Source organism: Callorhinchus milii, unplaced genomic scaffold (genome assembly GCF_018977255.1).
Source record: "Callorhinchus milii isolate IMCB2004 unplaced genomic scaffold, IMCB_Cmil_1.0 Scaffold4, whole genome shotgun sequence".
Lineage (NCBI taxonomy): Eukaryota > Metazoa > Chordata > Chondrichthyes > Chimaeriformes > Callorhinchidae > Callorhinchus > Callorhinchus milii.
In genome coordinates this window covers 14,603,946-14,619,689 of record NW_024704745.1, presented here as the reverse complement: position 1 = coordinate 14,619,689, position 15,744 = coordinate 14,603,946, and the positions used below count along the sequence as shown (strand labels likewise).

The 15,744-nt window shown below is 38.6% G+C and overlaps 1 protein-coding gene across 1 annotated transcript in view; it reads right to left on the bottom strand.

Moving 5' to 3' along the window:
• Positions 1 to 961: 961 nt before the first annotated feature.
• The window catches only part of dgkh (diacylglycerol kinase, eta), a 166,746-nt gene continuing 151,963 nt past the window's right edge, over positions 962 to 15,744 (bottom strand). The window contains exons 28-30 of the mRNA XM_042334347.1: positions 11,080 to 11,188; positions 6,100 to 6,230; positions 962 to 1,051 (exon numbers count right to left, since the gene is read on the bottom strand). Of these exons, the coding sequence (XP_042190281.1) occupies positions 962 to 1,051; positions 6,100 to 6,230; positions 11,080 to 11,188 (330 nt within the window). The remainder of the gene's footprint in view (positions 1,052 to 6,099; positions 6,231 to 11,079; positions 11,189 to 15,744) is intronic.

Sequence of the window (15,744 nt, the reverse complement as noted above, 5' to 3'; positions counted from 1 at the left end):
ATATTAAAAGAATACAACAGTCAAGTAGATCCTCTTGTTAAACACTACCCTAACGTAAACCTCTTATTGTTGAAGAACCAAATATCAATTAAATTATTCTCAAACGGTCAACACACAATTCTCTGAAGCATATGGCACAACTCTACTATTTCACACAAACAAGTCCTTGCCAGAGAATAGGCTCATGCAAAATATAACACAGAAGAACAGAATCACCCCGTCATTAACAAACACTTCAGTAGTAATCAGTTACACTCTATTAAACAAATATAAAAGTTGTTCAAGTGTTTAAAAAAGCATTAGGCATATGTCATGCAATCGTAAAAAGAGTTCAGGCAGGCACACCATGCGGCATATTCTGCATGCATGCTACACAGCATGTATTCCCTACGTAATTTGAATTAGACTCCTTGGCCATCGAATGATATGTTTTGCAGACCTTATTTACCTCAGAGATCAATAAAACACTGATAATGGGTCCACTCCAAATATTATATAGGACAATCAATTCTGCCTTCCATAGCAGTAAAGGCAATGATCTGCATTAAATTGATATGTGGTTGCAATAAAAACCAACCGTTTCGGTTCCATGGCCTTTGCTGGAGGGAAGTCCTGAAATATATTTGCACCTGTATTTACCATATGCAGCATTCGTATTTCCAGGATGATGCAGTTCAGTGTAAACTATGCTTAACCGATGTAAACCATGTTTGGACTTGTCACATAAGCACAATCTAAAATGGCTTTTAAGGGTTAACTGCATTGGCACAAAACCCTCTGTAAAACTCAGACAGCTGAATGTAAAAAACATTGACCGAAGCAAACACCTGAACATTACCCTGCGACGATGCCCAAGTTATAAATCTTGCAGGGACCAAATCCTGCAGAGTCGTACATTTCCCAGACTTCCTGGGAATTTCCAACAGTGCTCCTCTTATACTCCGAGATAGCACCAGTACAACTATACTTCACTCATGGAAGTATTTTTGCCGAGTTCCTTAATTCCCTGGAGAATTCGTTTCATGTGGCCCACTTTCGTTATCCCCAGATCCTGTAGTAGGAGAGAACATACATTTTTATGTTAGTTACATTGAAGGTTATTTATTTCCTCGCTCAGTTGTTTAATACATATGTTATGCACTAACGGAATGCCAAGCAGAAAGCAAGCATTGTGTGCACTCACTGCGCTAATCACTTTTAGACATCATGAACTGGTTTATGCATTTCTTGCTTATAAACACTAAGTGAAAATTACGCATTGCTGAAAATTGTGGTTGTATCAGTTGACTTTTACTATCACCGAGGTGCGATTCCCTAGAGTTCGGCACAATGGTTTGGATACAAAGCCATGCATTTTGAATGCTGTCAAAAAACATTCAACGATGATCATCACATCACAGCTTGCAATTTTCACCTGTCTGTTACAATGATCTACTTTCTGCTCTTCCCACCTTTTCTTCAAAATATATTTTATCCACCCCATAAAATGGGCAGTCACCCAAGAGAAGACCTTCAAACCTACTTGAGGGCTACAGAGAACTGGCAGCAGAACTTTCAGATACTGTCCACACCTGAGCTGCAGGTAATTGTTCATTCTTTGCATTTCAGACGAGAGGATTTGTAGCTTTGATAACAATGGGGTCTAACTTGTGATATGTACAAAACAGCAAACTGCGATTTCTGAAAACCACCAAAGTGCAAAAAAGGTTGTAGTGTTGCTCTCTGGCTCTTTTTTGTAACTTTTGGAAATGATAAATATTTTTATTTATATATTATTGTTGTATTTTGAAACTTAGTTGTTTTGCAAAGATCACAATGTTGCAGTAGTGTTTAAGTTGCAATATTTGCAAATAAAGACAGGAAGTTCTCAGCACAATATTTTGCAAATATGGTAACTAAATTTAACATTGTACAATATTGGCCTTAAATTGCTCTAATATGAGCAATGTTCAAGTGACAATCACGCTGACAATTCGCAGAGTTCTTACTTGAAAGTCCTGGTGTTTTCTGAGTATTTTGCTTAGCCCTTTTATGATGCGTTGTTGTCATATATTTTACATGATCAGAACAACAAAACACGAATGCTGGTTTGTCAGCTATGAGGATTAGCAGATGATGATGGAAGAGACATCCAGAGGTGAGACTAATTTCACTGCTGGCACTGTAAAGTCAGCTGCCTTTTTCTCACTTTTGTTTAGCCCACGTTGGAAGGAGTGACCTTGCCATCAGGTCAGTCATGTAAATGCAGCATTAGTTAGTGGAAAACAATCTTAACTGGTATGTGAATATTCTCATCAGTTCAGTCCTGCCTCTGTGGATTTTGCATCTGCAAGTGTAATATCACTAATTTGTTTGTTAATGCTTGACATGAGTGAAAACTGTGGTTAAAAACTATAAAGTTTTCCACCAACAAATTACTTTTCTAACTGAAACTTGTGCAGATAAAGGGCTCAGAGTTCTTGCATAAAGAAATACTTAGACATCTGCAAGAAATAAGAAAAGGCTCAGATGATAGAAGCAAGATGACCTTAAGAAATGGGCGTTTTCCATTCGGTTGGACTCAAAGCTCAAAAGCAAGTATCTCATCCACTGAGTAATACATTAACCTCTTGAGAATCTGTTTCTTGTTTTCCAGTTCAATGTAAGTGCAGTATTCTGCCTACAATGAGGCTTCTCACTTACCCTAAATAAAATGGTAGTTATATTGTCTGAAAACTACTGGTCAAGTAGTGATATTTGAGAGACTCCCGCTTCCAGTAAGCACATTCAAGACATACAGACACAGGAGCAAATTACTGTAAGTAATAACTTAGATCACACAGCTTTGCAAGGGAAAGCTACCATAAGAGAGAGCAGAGTTGCAAACTATTAGGGACAAATGAATGAGAGAATTCACCTATAAAATCTACCACTGAGCAAAAGCATGATCATAATGATTCCCCCACCCACCCCGCAAACTATTACATGGGGTTTCCAATTAGATGTTTAATATGGGGTTTCTCCCAGGGTAGTTTAGTCAGACTCTTTCTACACAGACAAACAGACCCGATCTTTGTTGTGGAAGGAAATTAAAATCTCAAAGTGTAATGGCCGGTGGAGAAGATCATTAAATCCAAGATGAACGCCTCTCTACAATCAGAATAAGGCTCCAGTTATTAGAACACACACAGATTATCATCTGGGATTTAGTACAACCGAATACCATACCAATACCTGGCATGGAAGGAAAGAGAGATTAACTCTTTTCCTGCTCCCAAAATGAATATTCCTTCTGCTCTTCTTCCAAAAAGTTACAGATGTCATCGTGGATCTCTGAATAGTTTTCCTTCCTTTATCTGAACTGTGCAGTCTTGAAGGCCCAGTGGTGATGAGAAACTAGTCTTCTGGTAGGAGTGGGGTGGTGGAAGCAATGATAATTGTGGCATATTCCTCAAAAACCTGTATAAGCAGTAATTTCCTCAGAGATAATTCATGGTTTCAAAGAAATCCTCTGGCCCTGAAGAGTTGCTGTAATGGGAAGGTAATTGGATTGGTATTCAGGAAGGTCGAGATTGGATGATCTTCTTTCATCTGACCTTCTCTTTGTGATGGACATGTTTCAGGACTTTGGGCTAGTTCTCCACAGGAAACAGATGATTTCAAGGCGATGTAAAAGAAATGTTCAAGATTATGATTGATAAAGTTGATTCAAGCAAGTGGTTTGGTAAAGGTCTTCAAGTACCAGGTGCAACAGTTAAACATCAGAAAGTTATGAGTCAGGCAAAATTTTTAATGTCTGACAAAGTTTCCAACTTGAACTGGGCTGTGTAAAATCATCTATAAAGAAAAATCTGCAGCACACAACAACTGCCGTGCAAGCAAAAACAAGTTGTTTTTACTGGTTTCACTTACAATTATTTCAGGAATTGAACTCTAATTATGGTCAAGAAACAAGGACAACACAGAGACATGGATTCAAGCTCAGAAGAGAGAAGGTGACCAACAGTCCAGCTTTAATTATTTCATACAGAGAGCGGTGAATCTGTGGAAAAGACTACATAGGGAAGCAGTTGAGACACATTGTGTCAGAAAATTCAAGAAGGAATTTGATAGCTAATTGGCAAATAAATAAATTATATCTATCATTATTCATTTGACTTTGGAACATGCCAGATCGGCTACTATAGTCTTTCCTGGGGCTGCACATACCTTTTTATGTTCTTGCCCCACTCCCAGATTTTTAGATATTGTAATTGCAATATTTCTTTCATAATACAATCATCTCAATCTGCATTTCTGCATTAGACAAGAATATTCTCATGGAAGGTTATTTGTATTAAACCACAGTAAAACATGTGGCAAAGTGGGACTTTTGTACAACATTCCCCAGGAGATCTGATCAATGCTGTCAATTTAATGCACATTAAGATCAGTTGCATTATGCTAAAAGAAGCATGCTAGTGCCAACGCAATAAGTATTTCAGAGAAAGCTTTAAATGTGAAATAGTGGTAAAAATGAACATTGTGGCACAAAGCATCACAAATAATTTTTAATCATGCCGTGTCTCTACCAATTTGATCTGGTCATTAGCAAAACTGTAGATCACATTTATATTTTTATTTTCCTGCATTAATTGATAAGTATTAAAACACGATTTGCACAGTTTGACAGCTCTGATGTATGAAGAAGATCAATGAAATTGTTCCCAATTAATCAAGGACTCTGTCTTGACCCTGTACAACAAAAGGTTGTGTTTCAAGCAGTAGCTAATCTTAAGAGTTTCTTGTTACTGAACTACACTCTGTCTGATGTAATATGTTGTGGTAAAAGCCTGAGAAAACATTTGACAATTCACTAATGCAGTGGTTCTCGCTTATGTTTGCAACTTCACAGTTGTAGGCTTGAATTCAGCACCTGCCTACAAATCCACCTACAGGAGTGGAGATAAATTTCATGAGACTAAAATGTGCTGTTAAATAGAATCTCCCAATACAGAGGAGCTTGCAAAAAATTCATTTTCTTTGCCACTTGGCTGATCAAAAGAGATATTAGAGGAGATGAGGCAGGCAACCATTCTCTTCTTTGCTGACTGAGACTATGGTGTTGTTGTGTAAGAAACTATTCAAAGGCCGAAGAGATTAATGAACTAAATTGCACAAAGGAACTGGAAGTTGCAGTAGGTTAGTGTATCTTTCGGAGACCCATTTCAAACCCAGCCTAGAATGTTGGAATGACAATCTCTTTACTAGTCTCTGCATTTTTGCATCAGGCCGATTGCTTAGAAAGACAAAATAGCAATCTCACTCAAAGAGGCTTCACTGATGGCTGGTGTAGGAAATAGGGATGTGAGACAGATCCAACTTGTGTTTTCTAAGTTTGAGGTTATGGCACATCGTTGTGGCAGAGCGAAGAAAGCTTAACTCTTTACCTAACTCTTTCTACATCTAAAGCTGTGTGAAACTGCTCAAGGCTGACATTGAATAGATAGCTGTTCAAATGGTTCATTGCCAACCAATTAACGTAAAGCCCCAACCCCCAATAAGATGTTTTTGTGATTTTTGTAAATCCTCTATTGTGATTGTGGGAATTCGTAAGATCATATCTGTTTTGAACATGTGTTTCTCTGACAAGCCATCTGGTGAAGCTTAATATCCTCACAATCGTCTCCAAATACTGGGATCGGGTGGAGACAGACCAGTCTGGGGAGATTCAAAAAACAAGAGGAAAAAACGTGGAAAAGAACAAACAACAAACTGAAGAACTGAAATAAATGTACAATATATATTTAACCACTTTTTTCTTCTTCTACAAAGTCTGTTACTTCTCTCCTCTATGACAGTAGGTTACATTCCCACATGCTGTTTCATATATCCCAGAAGTGTATGATCCACAAAATACTTGCATAGCTGAATGCATCTCTATCTGCATGCATACGTTTCAGACGCTTAAGACACACACGCACACACATACCCAACATAAGCTATTCTCATCTTTGGTAGGTATTAATTTTGCAGAAATGACTGCAAATTAAAAGCGAAGCTTGCAGCACAGCAGAGAACAGACAGAAAAGGCACATATGGGAGGAAAGAAAGTAGCATAAAGATCTTTAAAGGAAGTACCTTCAGATCACGCCTTTCCAGGTGCAAAAGCTCAGAACCTCGGATGTCATGGCGAATGAAGATTTCTTTGTACTCTCCCAAGCTGAGCAGCTCCAGCCAAGAAGCAACTTCATCTGTGCCCCATTTTTGAACTACCAAAGTTAAGAGCAAAAGCCCCTTAATTCCTTCATGCTTCACAAGCAAAAGTTAAGCAAGAGAGAGGAAAAGAGCAGAGGAGCTAGCAGTGCTGGCAAAGAGGGTGAGGACAATAACATTTCCATTAATCTAGGCTGTTACCATAAAGATTTCCATGCAGACAACTGTTATTGTATTAACCCTTTAAGCACTGAATTTCCTTGCATCTCTCAGGACATGAACAAGTTTGATAATACGGAAGACCAAGTCTGTAAGACTAACTTACAGTTCAACACACCAGCAGCGCATTATATTTAAATACAAGGGGTTTCACAACATAAGGATGAAGCAATGAGAGTGGAAAAATGCTGCAACTGCTTTGTATACCAAGAATATTTGACATCTGTATCCAATGTTGACAACAACTTCAATGACCGTTTCAATGTGTTCCTATATATGATGTGCAGAGCTGTGAACCTGTTCTTTTTCTCCAGAGGAACCTCTGGCTAGATCGACTTATTATGAATAATTTGTTGCATTGACCACAGGACACTCACATCCTGACACAGAGGGGTGGCTCTTTGCTGCCACACAACACTCATTGAGTGGTATCACACATAGTGCAAAGGCGCATTGCCATTATAACTATATTTATTGTTTCTGCGACATTGTCCCTCCACTTGTGTTCATTTAACCAAAGATTTTTCTATGACTGAGAAATATAATTGATAAATGCAATGGGTATCTAACCCAGTTTTTACATTCAGTGATTGATGTGAAATCTCAAAGCAGTTCAAGTAACTGAAATATTATCTCTGATACAAATCAAAGATGGGATCAAAGCCCAGAATCATAGAAATTTACAGCAAAGAAAGCAGCAATTTGGCCCATCATATTTGTGCTGTTCCTTGTAAGATCTATGTGTTTAGTTCCATTCTCCTGACATTTCCCATAACTTTTTATTTCTCATTTTTAGACAGTTATCCAATTCCCTCATATATGCTAATATGGTTCTATCTTGACCACGGGTTCAGCTGTACATTTCATATCCTAACAACCATCCATATAAAAATATTCATCCCTACCTTTCCCATTGGTCTTTTGATAATGATCGTAAATCTGTATCCTCTATTTTCTGACCAACAGAAACCTATCTGAAAGCCAGGAGACACTATTCTTGAAGGGAGCACTGGCACTTAGCAGCCCTTTAGTCTTTCTCACTGAACATCGCACAATGTGTTCAGTCACTGGTTGCCAGTGTTAGTTATTGTGGGTGACAGTTCTGATAGTTGCATATTCAGACCCAAAGTTTCAACAGGAATGGAAGTAAAATGGGAATTTGATGTAAAAGTCTTAATGGTTGAATTGTATTGTTTTTAAACTGTATATTATAGGATATATTCTGTTGACGTAGACAACAAACTTTGCAGTTACTTCAATTTTCTGAATGACCTTCACTTACATCTCTGTAATAACTGGAACCGTTCAGTTTGCCTACAACTTTCAAAAGATACTTTTATTAACACAAAATGTTGTACTGACTTTACCACAGCCAGATGTTTTACAAAGCATGGATCAAGAGGTTGTGGGAAACAGAGGAAAACCTGGGAAATCTTTAGCAACAAATACTTGCAGAACATTCCCTCGGCTGAAAATACGGACATTCCAAAACACACAGCTAGTGTTAGGAAGGGAAAGAGGCCTAGCCTACCTTATTGTTAACTAACTGCTAGGCTAGAAATGTTCATTTTCCTAGAATTGCCATTTACAAATGACCCACCATAATGTACAGCTATGTAAAAGGGAAGTGAATGGCAATTCTGAGTTTTGACTATTAAATTCTGCAGGTTTGGTAAACTAGGAGAAGTTATTTTAGATACATTCACAAGGAAGTGTAATATCAGAATTTTTTTTTTTAGCAAAACGTAAGTGACCATCTAGTATATAAAATCCACCAAAACTCACTTACTCAATTATTATAGAATTCAAAATATTCATACCAAATGTTACGCTGCTATCACAATTTGAATAATCTCAATACATTTCATCTCAGCTGGTTTCCAAAACATAAACTATCCAGCTAGCCAGGAGTACAGTATTCCTACAGAAACGTGCTTTGGACCCCAAGAAGGTCTAGGTGAACTGACGGTCAATTTACATCCTTTTGTATGCATCTCAAACCTGAGAAACAGATGTGGGAATGAGGACTAGTAGTGCTGGTGCTCAGTGCTGTTTATCTTGAGAAAGCCTGTCTGATAAAGTTATGTCAGTGACCCTGTGATTGATGAATTCTGCCTGATCAATTCGGCAGCATGAGAAATGCCCTCAAATGTTTGCAAAGGTCTGTTTTTACTAATTCTTTGAATGTAGTTCATGCTCTACACAATGAGTTTCTGCCCTCCAGACCAGACCAGCTTCTCCTCCAGCCCCCACACTGTCACTTGCAGTCTCCCTCAGCGATCTGTCCTCGGTCCCCTCCTCTTCAATCTACACATGGTCCCGCTTGGTGATGTTATCCGCAGGCATGGGCTCAATTTCCACAGGTATGCGGATGACACCCAACTCTATCTCGCTGCCTCCGCCCTCGACTCCAAGACCGTTGATATCCTGGCTAAGTGTCTGTCTGACATCAAGTGCTGGATGAGAGCCAAGTTCCTCCAGCTCAATGTTGGCAAGACGGAGGCCCTCCTGCTTGGCTCCCAGCAGCGCCTCCTCACCTCAGCCACTGACACTATCACTATTCATGGTTGTACTCTTCACCTCACTGAGCCAATACGAAACCTCTGTGTCCTTGTCAACCCTCAGCTATCCTTCAATCTCCACATTCTTGCCGTGATCCGTTCCGCCTTTCCCCACCTCCACCTAGACTGTGAGCTCAAAGTCTTGACATGGGGCTTGGACTCACAACCTTCTGTCCCAGGATGTGAGTGCTACAAACCCAGTACTTTACAATGCTGATTCTGGAAACAGTCCCTTTTTCTGTAGCTCTTGGGCTTCATTTTTCACCCTGTTCACTGGCATGAGCCCCTCTCAAACTCGCACTCTAAAAACGGAGAGATGGTCAACATCACTTCAACATCCCAAACGAACATGGTAGAGTTATTTTTATTAGAAGAGTCTTGGAATAATCCATATAAACATATTATCACTGTACTTTCTAGGCATGTACATATGTGTATTGCCAGTCTGTGGCCACATTGACAGCCATTGTGTGAATGTCCATATTCCCTCTGGTACTTTCCTACTTCCATTTTTTTAAGTCTAATCTTCATGACTTGTGCTTGCATTGAAACAATTTAAAAATAACAATAAAATAAAAAATGGAAAAAGTACAGAATCAGTTTTTGTGTTATGAGGCAGCATAGAACACACAAAAACCTAGGATGCAACATAATCTGAGAATCATAAACAGATAACACCATCATGGCAAGGAAGGTAATAAGAAAGAAGAAAGGGGGAAAAATGAGACTGACTGAGTGAATGACTGTGGATTAAAAAATAATCAATTGCAATGGAGTCCTTGAATTATTGTGCAATGTTTTTTATACAAGGCTGCTGCTAGATAAGAATCCATGACTGCTTTCTCTTACACACAAACTAGAGGACGTACTGCAGGAGGAGAGCTATTCTACTTGATGTCATTTTGCTCAACAAAATATCTGAATTGCAATGTCACTAGTTCTTGTTCTGATTAAACCACATTAGATAATAATAATCCTTGTATTTGATAAAGTGCCTTATCATGTCATTGAGGCATCTCAAAGTGCTTCAAAGGATTTATGGTAAGTTTAGTAACTGTGTATTTGTCAGCAAAAACTGAATTAGAAGATAATTATTAATTCAATAGAAGTGAATACAGTCCGTATAACTAGAAACTGGTTCTGAATTTTTAATTTGTGATCACTTTACCTAAATATTTAAATCTTAGATGATCTCAACTGCAATAACAGTAACAGTATAACATTGTTATTAATTTCAAGAGCAGGTCCAAGATATACATGTATGTAGCTTAGCAAAGCTTATATGACAAACATATGGCTGATGGCAAAACAGGAACTTCATACAAGAATTGGAGAAAAGTAGTCAGTTTGATAAAAGGCTTGAGGGATAGTGGGTCTGAATTGCAAACAAAAATGAAACCATGTGTCAATATTTTCTTTTGCCAGCCTAAGATTTTATGAACTGAATATAAAGTCCAGTTGCTAATGAGATCGAAAAGAAGTAGATCACTAGTCCACATAACCTACCCATCCAATTTCTCAAAAAATTCCTTCAATTGGATCTAACATGCAGGTTAAACATTTGACATGGAGATTGTGTTTGATTGCAAGTTTGTCTGTTTACTAAACAGAAGTTCTGATAAGCTGTATCCTGCTTCATGAACATCAGCACCAAGAATGGTAGGTTGGCAGGAGCATGGGGGAAATCCCAGACAGATACTTCCTTAATCAGTAAAATTACAAATGTCTAAATTTAATCTGAGTGTTAAGACTGCATTGCATTTACCTCTAAATCTAATAACACTTTAAACTAAATACAATAATGTGAACTATAAATTTCCCCTCTCACGACTATCTTAGTTCAACACAGTAGCCTGTTATATAGAGCTCCGAGACACCATCCGGCTTGAAGGGCACTATACAAATGCAAGTTGTTGTCATTGTTATAGATACAAACTTCTAATTTTCAATTAAGATATTGCACCCCTCACAAAGATTTTTTTGATCAGAAATAAAAAGAAATGCTAAATAAATTCCTCTCAAACGGGTTCCTTTAAATCAGGGTAAACTGTGCAATCATTGCTGGCAGGGAAGAGCTGAGAAATGATCACAAACATGAATAGTGGAGTGAACAGCGACAGCATACCTGGCTGAGGAGCTGACTTATGCCTTTGGCTTTTCTCTTTCTTAAACTTTGGCACGATTCGGAACATAGCACTTCGACTGTTTCTTTTCGCAAACTCCATTGAATGGTCCTGTTAGAAATTACAGTGTGGCTTGATTAGTTTCCATATCATTTTAATACTTTGTACAAATTTCTTAAACATAAACGACATGAAATGAAAAAACTATTGATATATTCAGCAATGCAGCAAAACAATTACTGTACTTGAATCTGCATAATTTTGCTTGAGTTCAAAAATACCTAACCACCAGCTGCTCACAGGCAGACCATGTGTCACTGCCCCAATATAGAGTAGAGACACATCATTTCAGCAACACATTGGGCTGAATGATCTGTACTTGAGTGGAAAAGAGTTACTGATACATTGCTATAGTGAAACTTCAGGACATGGGGAAATTTGTGCATTCATCAAAGCATCACACAAGTGTTTTTTACTCTTTGGAACATAACTGTGGAGAGATTAGGTAATAAACATGCTCAGTTTTACTTGAGGAGAATGTATATGTAATTCAGAGCTTCTAAGCTGAAATTTGAAAGATCATGTAGTACTTGGGCAGCATTTATTGTGTAAAATAATGCTGGAAACTGCACAAAATCCCTCTGTTCAGTGAATTCGCTTTGTTGTCATAAAAGATCATGACTTTGTGATAAAATTAGGTCTCATGTCCTTTATTAGCATCATCTATTTCTATTTTCCTAAGTATTTTGAAACAATTAGATTTTAAAATTTCCATCCAATATAGCAGCAACTGTCCCCACAAAATGCTGGCGGAGTCTTGTGTAGTTTCAGCTTAGAAGTTCTGAATTATACATAAATTATAAATAAAGCAATATTGAGCATGTTTATTTCCTGATCTCCTCACATCTAGTTTTGAAAGAGTAAAAGTTTAAAATGAACATATAACCAACAGCTATTACCAAGATTATTATTTGACAACTATAGCAAACAGCACATCACTAAACACCAGAAAGCACATTTCTATTTTTACAATAGTCTGGAAAAAGGAATGCATTGGGTGATGTAGTTGATTCTAACTCAGATCTTTCCTCAGTCCAGGGGAGGACACTGCAAGACTGACTTCCTATCCTGAAGTTGCACTTGAAAAAACATGGTGCTGTTATATATAAAGATAAGTGTTGCCACTATCAACTAGACAATGCTGATGGATGTTTTCTCCATGGCTGATTGGATGAGATCCATTGTTTGGAGGATTTATCCACTGGTTTAAAAGTAGTCGATGGATTGGTAGTTTTACACCAAATTTAAATCTTCCTTTTAATTTTCCAGATGGCTACATAACATGCAGCAAACTCCGGTCAATAGGGCAGACAAGCAAACTGAGATTGTGCAAGGGGAGTGATTAATACGGCAAATGGGGATTCAACCCAAAGTGATTTTTAGAGCCCTCTGTGTCAATGCTGGGTGTGTAGGGGTGGTAGTGATGGGGGTGGGGGGAGAGGCAGGGAGGGAAGAATATTATCCTACCTTGTAGGGCGTTCTTCATTCTTTGAATGAAGCATCCTCCACATTATGCAGGAGTAAGTCCAGGTTAACAATGAGAAGAATGACAATGCATGCAGTCCATTTAAGATGTTTTAGAGGTTGCTGCTGCCAAGATGCTGGGATTGTGCTCACGTGACTCCCACTTCATGCACAATGCAACAGTGCTTCCCTGTGCTGAGGTTTCAGGTGTTTGTCCAGGTGAAGCGGAAAACACGACAATACAAAATATATGACAACAAAACTAAATACAACGAATCCCCAAAGGGTCAGACAAAGGGGCTGAGAGGGATATTTGGTGCAGAGGATGCTTCATTTGAATTAGAAGGAACACCTTATAAGGTAGACAGACAGTGAGGGGAGGGGTCTATTTTACTATTTATTGAACAAACTTTTCACAGTGAGGTTCAAACGACACTGCTCAGGAAATCGGTCACATTACTTCAGTAATATTGCCACCTCAAAAAACACTAGAACAATGTAACAAGATTTTCTGCAGAGAAACCCATCCAGGTCTCTCCAACTCGTAAGACACTAGCAATGCTCAGGATCTACTCAGAGCTGAGGCCACGTGAGTCAGTATGACTTGCAGGGATGCCCAGCAGGTACCAGAGCTTGTGATGTGAGCTCCTTTTTCTGGCAGTGAACCGGTATTGTTGAGGAATGGTTTGTCAACCTCGATGTCTTCATAATAGGATTTTCCATTACAACACTGCAGGATAAAGATTGCTATCTTTTAGCAATGTGCATAAGATAGTCCTCAATGTTAAATTCTCCCACTGTAGGTTTGTTCTTATTCTTTGATTGTAGATCAATCTTCACATGAGAAATAAAGAAATATCTAATTTCCCAAAGAGGGAAGGAACACCCCCCCTATCACCACCACCACTAGATGCCTTCCTTTAAAAGTTGGTGGCATATGGTGACCACGACAGTGATGTGGTCCTCTCTACTCCACGCTGCACATAAAGCCTGAAGTGTATTGCAGCTGTTTTATAACAGGGCTAAAAGACGTTAAAAATAATGACTAAATTAAGAAGCTCTACATTTGCACTAAGAACCAAAATAAGGGGAAAGTTTACATGAAGGTTGATGTTTTTGTACCAGGGCAGATGGAGAAGCAAGAAGAGAAGAATGAAGAGAGCTTGAACAATAGCCAAGGAACGAGAAAGATCATACCACCAATGGGTAACCAAACATATTTCAACATTCATTTTCTCGACGCATATCAATAGGAGCTGCTGTCAATTCCAGTACAAAGGGGGAAAAAATCCTCATGGGATTATTCTCTTCTTAGTGAATCTGCTGCACTGTGCTTATAAATAACTGTGATGACAATTTACATTTACACTTTAATCCTATACGCAGATTATCATTTTATTCCTGATGTCAAATTTCATTCGTCATTTATAAGTGCACATTGCCAAATTTGCTAACGGTAGGCAAAAGATGTAGAATAGTCCAGCACATATTAATGAAATTACCTCATAGTAAACAGAACAATCTTTCTCTACCCTCCCCTGCTCGGGCTCCGGAAACGTTAACACTATGACTCGTCTTCTCTAGATAGTGCAAACTTCCACCATTTAATTGTATTTATGGCCACAATTATTTGTTTGTATGTGGAGGTTGAAGTTCTTTCAATCAAAGAATAAGGATCATACCTAACTTTGCTGTTCATTCAACCAGCAGAATGCAAATACAGCTCTTGATGATGATAAAGTGGTATCTAGCTCAGACAGAGTACTGCAGCACCGAGACCCTTCTCATCTTGAGCCCTTAGTTGCTGTGTCAAGCATGTGTGTTACTCCAGAGACCTGCTTTGCAGATAAGTTCAGGGGAAACCTGAAGGCCCTCACCTTGGCCATAGCATGAGCAGAATGTCAGCTCGTCTCAGTTGGAAGTACTCTTGCCTCTTGCTCACAAGGTTGTTGGTTCAAATTGGGTCTTGAAGTTATGGATTGACATTGAGTGGTAATGAGGGAGAGTTGCATTTTCGGAAAGTGCTATTGTTTGGATGGCGCATTAAAAAAACTATCTGCCAGTTCAGCTGGTTATCAGGGAACTTATGACACTATCAGAAAAGAGATGTTCCTAACATTCTTACAAATTCATTGGTGATTCACTTGTTGGCTGTTTGTTGGCAGAATTAGATGCTGTGTTTGCCAACAGTTACTAGGTTGATGAGGTTGTATTCTCTGTTGGCGCATGTATTTATGGACCTTGGTGGTAACTTTAGAATGGGCTCAGCCCATGTTGCCAAAATCCATATATTTATGGCCTACTGGACAATAAACTGTTTTTGTCCAGCAAACATTAACTGACCTTTAGAGAAGCACTCCTTGGGGGCTAACATTGGGCTCAGTGAAGATGTTTGCATCAATAGCTTATTCCCTCTATGCTGAACCTGAAGAGGAACCTTGTAGTGATTGGTCATAGCCAGAAAGCCCCAAATCCACTAGCTGTTCTCTAAGACATAACAAGTGAGTCAGATTTGAATCTTTAGGTACAGAAAGGATCCAAAGAACCTGGTTTTCTTGCTACAAAGTAGCAGGTGTAAAAATGGACATTTCAGTGTTAGAAAGAAGGTGGAGTAGTGCTGGAAACACTATTTCCTTGGCGGTGGGACTTATTGACAGTTGAAAAGAGATGTTCCTAACTTAATACTTTAGACCCTATTTGCCTGAAAAATGACAGATACAATTCTTCACTGATAAGGCTGCAAATGTTGGTGCCAGTACTGACAACAGCACAGGGAATGCTCCTTTGGGTTTAAGGACAGCAATTTTATTCAGTATTTGCATCTGACAATCTGAAAGTAGTTGATTGCCAAAAGAGCATTAGACTTTTCTTCCCTTACCTTAAAGAGCACAAAATTGAGCAATATATATATAAGAAAATAAAGAAATAACAATTGACTAGGGGTGAGAAACCACAACTTTACGTTGGTGAAAACAAAACAGGAGTTGAACATTTCATGCACAAAGTTGACAGGGAAGGCATTCGTTGACTGATGACAATAGGGAACACACAACACATGCATTATGACTGGTTTTGATATCAAACATATCAAACATGTCTTAAAGCAACTGTATCATCCAGTGCGATTCTCCCTATTAACAACC